General features: G+C 43.3%; 1 protein-coding gene across 1 annotated transcript; it reads right to left on the bottom strand.

Annotated features, from left to right (window-relative positions):
• Positions 1-647: 647 nt before the first annotated feature.
• On the bottom strand, positions 648-5810 carry LOC308555594 (normal mucosa of esophagus-specific gene 1 protein). The gene is made up of 5 exons (XM_081134004.1): positions 5627-5810; positions 5434-5495; positions 4724-4809; positions 3762-3822; positions 648-2109 (listed from the first exon to the last, which is right to left on the bottom strand). The coding sequence occupies exons 2-5, from the start codon at positions 5467-5469 to the stop codon at positions 2041-2043; spliced, it is 252 nt and encodes an 83-aa protein (XP_080990130.1). The 5' UTR covers positions 5470-5495; positions 5627-5810; the 3' UTR covers positions 648-2040.
• Positions 5811-9437: the final 3627 nt, after the last annotated feature.

The raw sequence follows: 9437 nt of genomic DNA, 5'->3' as shown, positions 1-9437 counted from the left end.
TCCTGCACACCCTCGACTGGGGACCGAGCCCGCGGCCCGGGCATGTGCCCTGACCGGGAGTCGAACCGTGATCTCCTGGATCCTGAACCACACCTGGCCGGGCTAAAGGACTCATTTTAAAAGAGCGTAATATACAGAGAGATGCAGCAAATGTGGCAAAGCGATAATTGATCAAAAATGCAAGTATTCTTTGTACTAGTTGAACAGTTGTTCAACTCTGCATATTTGAAAATTTTCAAAATAAAACATTCGGGGGAAATGCTAAGAACACAACCAAAAATAAAATAAATCTTTTGAAATCTGAAAGGCAGTCATCCCTTACAAATTTGCTCTCCTAGGTGGCCAACCATCACAACCGTTCGTTTCTATTTGCCCAAATGGTTATCAGACCGCACTTGAGAACCTTAAGCAAATAAAAGTGTGCTTCCTAACCGGTACATGTAATTCCTCGCCGTCAACCACTGGAGATTTTCACCTGGGAAAACCTGCGGTGGTAAGGAAGCAACCAACATTGGTGGAAGTAGTCTTGCTTTAATCCTTTCAGAATTGCCAGGTCCCTAGCAAGAGCTAGTTTTACTGCTGTGCAGGTGATAAGAATTTAGCTCTTCTCTTAAATGTCTATTATATTCAGAGGGAAATTAAGAAAAAAGCATTTATCACCTTTATTTAAAAGTTAATGAACCTAGGTATGTACCCAAGAGAACTGAAAATATATAGCTACATAAAAACAGGTACGCGGCTGTTCACAGCAGCATTATTCATAGCAGCCAGAAAGTAGAAACAATACAAACGTTCATCAGCTGATGGATAAACAAAATATGGTCTAGCTATGCAATGGGATATTAGTCATGAAAAGGAATTAAGTACTGATAAATGACACGACATGGACGGAAACATTATGCCAAGTTAAAGAAGCCAGATACAAAGGCCACATAATGTATAATTTCATTTATATAAAATATCCAGAATAGGCAAATCCATAGAGACACACAGTTTATTACTGACTGCCTGGGGCTGGGGGCAGAGAGGTCAGGAATAGGGAATGATTTCTAATGGGTACCGGGTTCTCTTTGGGGTGATTAAAATGTTCTGGATTTAGATGCTGGTAAAACTTTGTGAATATACTAAAAACCACTGAATTGTACACTTTAAATGGATGAATACTATGGTATGGGAATTCTATCACAATTGTATATTTTTAAAAAGTTAACAAAAAACAAACAGTTAACAAAACAACAAAAAGTTAACAGTCAGAAGGGGGACCCAGGGCCATGCTGGGTTTGATTGTGCCTTTGGTCTCCAAGTCACCACGGGTCAGAGTAAAGAGGGGCCCCAGACTCTGTCCATTCTCTCCTCCACAGCCCCACAGGAGCGTCTGTGGGGCCAATCGAAGCGTACCCCACGTCCCTGATCACCACCAGGATCCCAGTACAGGGCTCACGCGCATCTCTTCTTCACTGTCCTCCACAGTGCTCACCATCTTTTTATTTATCTCCCTCCAAAACTTGGTTTTGTTCATTGCTTTATCTCACCTGTACCCAAACAGTGTCGAGCTAATAGTAGGTGCTCAATACATTTCTGGTGGGTGAATAAGCTTGGAAGAAAAGTTTACACAGAAGTTTGCACTGAATATGAATTAAAATACGAAGCTCTATTCTTTAAAATATGTGTTTCTCCCATAAGACTTCCCCCTTCATTAAAATATGTATCTAATCTTTAAGAAATCTTGCACAAATGGTATTTTATTATAGATAATCTAATTTAAGATTTGTAAATCTTTATATACTTTAAAACATTCAGGCATCATAAACATAAAAACATCAATATGCAAAATTCAAATTTACAACAAGAAACTTATTTTTGGACTGTGGTTATTGCTGCACTACCTTTATAATTCCTTATTCAGAGTCCAAAAATGTAGGCAAGCCCTAGGAACATAGCAGAAGCATTTCCGCACACTGGTGTCCATAATCTAGTTTGTGCAGAAGTGTTTCCGCTAGATTCAAAGAGCACTCTTTGGAAGAAAGAGGCCAGGACTGGTCATTTGGTTGCCCTTCGGACCTTCTGCAACTCTTCAATGGGCTTCCATTGTTGGTTGATCGTTATAAGCTTAAATAAAAAAGCAAAATAAAATGTTTCATTAGGATCTGTCCTTCATCCTTTCATCCCTTATGGGATTTGTCCACACTCCTCTTTAGAAAAAGCATCACCATAGCATTTGTAATCAAACAATCACCTCCTCTTCGCATCTCTAAAACATGAACAAAACAGTAATATGGGCTGGTTTCTATCGCGCTGTCCCTCCAAAAAGCCCTTGAGTTCCTGAGTATTATAGGATCAGAGAGAAAGGTCTTACACGTTTGCCACACCTTCACTTAACAGGACTAGATTTCAAATTCCCCATGGTTTTATGTGAACTATAAGTTTAAAAAGTGAGTTTGGCCCTGACCAGTGTGGCTCAGTTGGTTGGGCGCTGTCCCATACAGCGAAACAAACGTTGCCAGTTCGATTCCCAGTCAGCGGACATGCCTGGGTCTCAGACTCAATCCCTGGTGGGGGGCTTGCAGGAGGCAGCCCATCAATGTTGATATTTCTCTTTCTCTCCCCCTTCCTCTCTCTAAAAAAACAATTAAAAAAATCTTTTTTTTTTTTTAAAGTCAGTCTGCTCCCTGTGTGTGGATGTATAATGCTCCTAGCACAGAGTGTGGCAAAATTTACAATAATTGAATTGTAATTACTCAATAAAAGTACAAATGATCTAAGTTATACAATAAGGGAAAAGGGACAGAGCTATGAACAGTCCTTGACTCCCAAAGAACTCACATTCAGAGATCCTCATTTACCCTCACAAGATTTCTGTTACCCTAGGACCTAGGAGATGTAGCTGGTTTTTAAAGATCCTAAATGTTGGCCCCACCGGTGTGGCTCAGTGGTTGAGCATTGACCGTCTACCCATGAACCAGGAGGTCAGGGCTCAATTACTGATCAGGGCACATGCTTGGGATTCCGCACGATCCCCAGTAGGGGGCGTGCAGGAGGCAGCCGACCAATCATGGCTCTCTCATCATTGATGTTTCTATCCCTCTCCCTTCCTCTCTCTGAGATCAATACAAATATTTTTTTAAAAAAAGAAATTAAAAAAAAGAGATCCTAAATGTCCTCACCAGGTCAATCTGTGTTATTTGAAAGTTTTGTTTAAAAAAAAATAGCTTTCCTGACAGACCTAAGTAGTGTTCAGTCTAACAGACTAAATGTTTCTTACTTCCAAAATATTTAAAACATAAAAAGTCTTTGCAATCGTCTCAAAAAGATAAGTGAATATTAGCTACTTTCACTTCAAGTGAATGCAACTTCTGTTTTCAGGAACTCCTGTACTGGGTCACAACAGACCTTATATTAACTTTAGATAAACAATGGAAAAAATGAGATAATGTATTACAATAATGATAAAAGTTAATATTTGAGTGCTTACTATGGGCCAGGCATGGTGCTAAACGATTCTATGTATTTTATCTTCTTTAATCCTCTTAATCCTATTATTGTGCCCATTTTATAGATTCTGAGAGCCTCAGAGAGGCCAAGTTGTCTAAACCACCTATGAATAATGGAGCAAGGATAGGAACTAGATCTCTACACTCTATAGCACTCTCTTTAACACTACGCCAAATGGCACCCTAAAAGGGAAAGGCATTAAGTCTATCTTGCTGACAATGATACTAAGGCTTGGGCTAAATGTAAGTCACTTTTTAATTCAACAATACCTTTCTAGGTACACTAGGATCCACATCTTCCCAAGGTTCTGGATGTCTTTTTCGATCAATGCTAAAAGTAAAAGGAAGGTGATTAAATGTTAAAGTAGGTGAATTTAAACCAACTCTGATTTTAATTAGGTCTATAAACGCACTAAGGACAGATCCCTAACTGCATGCTAAGGCTTTCATCTATTAGTCAACTGCAATTGATGGGAGATTCCTTAAAGGAGCTTCACGGTTTAGCTCAAACATTGGGGATTAACTCCTCTGCAGGGTAGGGGGTCTGAATTCCATTTATTGAGCTAGATTGGAGAATGATCTCATAAGCTGAATAGCACCAGGGGTGGAAGTCCAGGGTAAGAGGAAGCAAAAAATGTTCTTGCCCTGGAACCAACAGAAGGGCTGGGCTCAAGCACCGCAGGGCCCTAGGCCCCTCTGCCAGAGCTGCCCTTTGTTGCCCTGCACTGGCCAAACTCAGTTTCAACTTTCTCTCTTCCTCATATTCCAGGATACACAGTATTTTAACTTATTATATCCACAGCTGAGATTAGATTCATTGTAAACAACTAAATCTACAAACTCTACCACATTAGGAAAGATCTTTCTAGTAAACTGAAATTTTAAAATTTCATTAAAAATGATTATCTAAACTGGATGATGTATATCCCAAAGACCAGTTAAGAATTTTAAATGTCAAAACTTAAGTTAAAAAAAAATCAAACTTTACTTTGCTGCAGGAGAAGAGGGGGCCCAATGGATGAGAGGATATTTAGAATTAAGGAACAAACTAATTTTATGAATGTCATAATTTAAGTCCTCTGATATCAGGATGCTTTCTAGCCCTGACTCCACCCTCACAATCTGACGTTCTTGTCCTGGGGGAAATACTAGGAAATTGATATCATACACTTCCTAAACTGAAGGTCATCCTAACATTGCTAAAAACATTTTTATAAATGACGTCTACTTACATCACATCGGATTTTTTAAGGGAATATATAGCAAAAGACGAAGCTCCAGTTGCTGCCAGCGTTATGAACATCACCAAAGGGATAAGCTAACAGAGAACAGGTGAAGGGTAAATATTCCAATGTTTCAGTGTGAAATATCTGAAATATAACACTGCCCGTTCATCTTTAAATATCAAAAATTTTAGTCAAGATTTTCAATTGCTTTCACCACATGTGAGGACACAAAACAAGTCTCTAACAAGTTCAAGAAGGTTGAAATCATATCAAGCATCTTCTCAGACATTTATACCAGGGAACACTATGCAGCTGTAAAGAAGGATTTCTTACTCTTTGAGACAGCATTGGGGGGACCTGGAGAGTATTATGCTAAGTGAAATAAACCAGGCAGGGAAAGACAAGTGTCACGTGATCTCACTCATATGTGGACTCTAATGAACAAAATAAGCCGATGAACAAAATAGATCCAGAGACACAGAAGCACCAAACAGACTGAGGGATCTCAGAGGGAAGGCAGGGGTGGGTGGGTGGGGAGTGATGAACCAAAGAGCTTACAATGTATATATGCATAGCCCATGTGGTGAAGGCCTGCGGGCGGGGTGCAGGGGGAAGGGATCAATGGGGGGAGGGGACATTTGTAATACTTTCAACAGTATAAATAAATATATAAATAAATATATATATATATATTTTCAATTGCTTTAAATACTTACTTCCTTCTTTTTCTTCAGCATTTGGAAAAAGTTCATGGTGACCTCCGTGTAGAATGCCAAACCTAGAGTAGAAAACCCAAGATATTGATCAAAACTTCGGCCGCTAGAACCCACCCTGGAGGGCGTCAGGGGGCGCAGGCACTGGGACAGGCGGCCGGGGGCGCTCCCAGCGCCTTCCCCTCGGGCGGCTCACCTGGGGGCGGGGCGGCGGAGCGGCGCGGCGCGCGGAGGATGCTAACGACCGCGGCGAGGCCGGCCCCGCCCCTTATATACTGACCGCGACCGCGCCCGCGCCGGAAGGACAGGGCCCGGGCGTTCTGGTCACGGGTCCCGCGGGGGACGTGCTGGACCTGACTCGCTTTCCCGGCTCGGCCCCCGGCGCCAGGGCGCCCCCTGCAGGACGCCGGGTGCGGGTGCGGGCGCGCGCGCCCCCTGCCGCTCGCCGCGGTTCTTACCCGCCGCCGGGCGCGAGGCCAGGCTGGGCGTTGGTGCCCCGGGGGCTCCGGGGGGGCTCCGGGGGCCCCGGGCATCCCAGCCGCCTGCAGGGGGTGGAGTGAGCCCCCGCGAGCGCTGACGGCCAAGGCCTGGGCGAAAACCAGCGCCTCTAAAGGAAGCCCGGGAAAGGGGCTGCAGAGCCAGGGCCCCCGGGGTAGGCTCCCCGCCCAGGCCGCTACATTAGAACTAATCCAATCACAGCAAAGCTCCAAATGGGGTACCGCGCACTCGGGGAGACAGTTACGTTGTCACGTTCCTTTCGGAATAATTTCCATGTCTTGATTTTTTTATTTTTATTTTTCCAGTAAAAACGTCAGGGTTGAAGAAGAGCAACCCAAAAGAATGCGCTGGAATGGTTTCCAGAACAGTGCCCATCTCGGAGATGACCCGGCCGCTGGCTCCGTCTGGGGGTCCCTTTTCAGCGCACCCCTAAGCGCGCCTCGCCCTGCACAGAGCGTGCCGGCGGCTGCAAAACCGGGGGAATGATGTCGACAACAGCTCCATCAGAACGGGAGCTGTGTGCGAGACTTGAAGCCAGAATCCCAGAATCTCCTCGGCGTGTTTGCAAGTGTGTCATGTAGGCTCGGAGATGCCCGGGTCGCACCCCCAGGGGGCGGCAGAGGGGCCCTGGGCTCCGAGGCCCGCCTGGCGCTCGACGCCGCTGTTCTTTCCGCGCCCGCTCGTCGGGGCTGCGGTTAGGCTGAGCGCGCAAGCTCGGTTACTTAGTTACTTAAAAACACTTACTTTAAAACTGAAGCTCAAGCTCTGAGTTAAGGTGAAAACGGAAACATCTTAACACTCTCCGGAAAGGGCTGGAGGCAGCTCTCTTTCAACCCCGTTTTACTTCTAGACCTGGGCTTTGCATTCAAACGGGCCTGAGTGTAGAGCCCGGCTCTGCCACGCTTTTCTTAAGCTGACTGACTTCAAGGAAACGACCTAACCTTAATTATTAGTCTCAGTTTGTGTATCTGTAAACTGGGGACAAACCTAGCTCAGGAGAAAGTTGGGGGGGAAATGTGAGAATGTATGTAAAGCACGTGGCATTCTGCCTTGCCTATAGTAGGCATTCAATTAAACAGTAACTATTATTTGCAAAGATTTGTTTGATATAAGGCAGGTCATTCATGTAGCTTCTCGCCCACTTATTCTTTCAAGGGTTCTTACAGTGGAACCTCAGAGCTGTAACTAGAGACATTAGCTGATTGGTTAGATTCACATCAGGTACTTGAGAAAATTTAGAATTAATTCTCTCCGTGTATTGAATAGTTAGAGAAGCCGTTTAGTGCTCCTTCTCCAGGATTTCGAAAGCAACTTTTGTCCGAAGGTTCTAAAAAAAAAAAAAGCTTCGTTTTGTTAATTACAGGTAAGTTTTTCTAGGAAGGGTAGAAGGAAGAGAGGAAGAAACTTAGAATGTATCATGGCCTGAAAATTAAAATTAAAATGTGTAGTCCTTGCCTAGTAAATGACCTTAAACTCAGAACCCTGTTTTGCTGATATCATTTCTTTTCAAAATGCAATACAGTTTGGTAGTAGTCTAGGCATTATTGTGAGAATGGAGGCACTGTAAATTCAAAAGATTAGTAAGACACAAGTCTCTTACTTCAAGGTTTTACAATTTATTGCCCATAAATAATTCTAACCCCGGGCAATTATCTGGTGCCAAAAACAGATTAATTCTGACTAAGGGGGTCTGAGAAAACTTACCAAAGGTGAAGGTATTTATTTGAGCAAATAGACAAACCAACTGTAAAAGGCATTTTGGGAGAAATTAGGGAAACTTTAAATATAGACCAGATATAAAATAATATTAAAGGAGTTTTGTTAATTTTGTTGGGTGTGATAAAGGTATTTTGGTTATGTAAAAAAATAAAACCCCTTTTCAGGACTGAATATATGTAGAAATAGTTAAGGGAGAAATATCATGATGTCTATGATTTACTTTAAAATACTTCGTTAAAAAACAAACGAAGCAAATTTAGTAAAATATTATTCAACCTGGATGTTAGGTATGTGGGAGTTATTCTATTCTACTTTTATGCATGTTTGAAAATGTTCAGAAAATGTTGTAAAAATGCACATATTAGATGTAGTTACAGATATAATGTGCACATATAACCTTTAAGATCTGCTTATTTCTATGGCAGCAATGAGAACTACACCCAGACAGCTACTTTTCCTTTCAGTTAATGCCCAATTGTTGAACTTGTGGGAGATGCAAGGTCAGTATGGAATTTTGTCTTTCCCAGGGTGACCAGCAGGCACAGCTCCCACCTTTCAAACCCCAAAGGAACCCACTCAGGACCCTTCTTCCTCTGTGGCTGCCCCAAGTCCATAGTCACTTGGGGGAGCTTCCCCTCCCCACCCCAATTGCCAGAAACTTCTGGAACCTTCTCTAACTGCTGCAACCCAGGCTTTCAGGGACATGGAGCCATGACCGCTTGGTTTCCACACCAGCAATTTAAATTTAGATTTTCGTCAGTCCAGCTCAGGCTTGATAAGAAAAATATTCTTTTATTAAATACTTTCTGTTGAAATTCTTTCTGCCCATCCTTCAGTGGCTACCTAGTTATGAGGTTTAGCAAATACTGGATTTGCTCAATTTTGGCAGGTCTGTGGGTATCCTACTATATTGTTTAAGGCTGTTAATGTGGCTCAAAAAGTTTGCGCTCACCCTAGTGGGTTTGGCTCAGTGGTTAAAGCGGTGGCCTCCGGACTGAAGGGTCCCGGGTTGGTTTCCGGCCAAGGGCACGTACCTCGGTTGCAGGCTCCATCCCCAGCCCTGGTCAATGTTTCTCTCTCCCTCTCCCTCCCTTCCACTGTCTCTGAAAAGCAATGGAAAAAATATCCTCAGGCGAGGATTAAAAAAAAAAAGTTTGCACTCGAGGTATAGGGAAAGGTATTCATACTTCCCTGGTGCTTAGAAACTGAAGTGTTTGAATCTTCTCACTAATTAAGAATAGCTTTTGGAAGTTGCCAGAGCTGTCCTCAAATCAGATTGAAACTGAGTCAGAGCCAGCAGACTGGTGGTTACCAAAGGGGAGTGAGGTGGGGGAGGGCGGGGCGGGTAAAGGGGACAAATGTACGTGACAGGAGACTAGGCTTCGGTGGGGAGCCGCCATACAGGCGTTGTATTGTAAGGCTGTACACCTGACACTTGTTATAACCAATGTCACCCCAACAAACTTTAACCTTAAAAAATAAATGGGGGGCAAAAACTGAAATCCTTAGTCTGACTTCATTTATTGAGTTTTAATGAGAGAAAACACATGGTTTTTGTCCTCGGGGGGCTTCCAAAGTTCTGATGAGAAGTTATAGTTACAATTTCAAAAGACATTTTCAAATCAAAATTCAGCCTCTCACCAAATGTGGGTACTAGATTTCCAGCCTGACCCCTAGAAACTTTTTCTAGGAAAAAAGGGGCCTACAGCTAGTGTCTGAGTGAAGGGGTTCAGGCTGGGGTGCCTCCAGCCCAGGGATGGCAAGGGCTTAATGGCCGCCTTGTTCTAGAA

Source organism: Miniopterus schreibersii (genome assembly GCF_964146895.1).
Source record: "Miniopterus schreibersii genome assembly, chromosome: 1".
Classification (NCBI taxonomy): domain Eukaryota; kingdom Metazoa; phylum Chordata; class Mammalia; order Chiroptera; family Miniopteridae; genus Miniopterus; species Miniopterus schreibersii.
Note: the sequence above shows the minus strand (reverse complement) of the source record. Positions and strands in the feature narration are given on the sequence as shown.

Bases quoted from the DNA above. Each gene is read 5' to 3' on its own strand.
- LOC308555594 (XM_081134004.1), bottom strand. From the start codon at position 5,469: ATGAACTTTTTCCAAATGCTGAAGAAAAAGAAGGAA. The intron at 3,823-4,723 runs GTAAGTAGACGT...TTTTACTTTTAG, and splicing joins CTTAAAAAATCCGATGTGAT to CATTGATCGAAAAAGACATC. The intron at 2,110-3,761 runs GTATTGTTGAAT...TTTTTATTTAAG, and splicing joins ATCCTAGTGTACCTAGAAAG to CTTATAACGATCAACCAACA.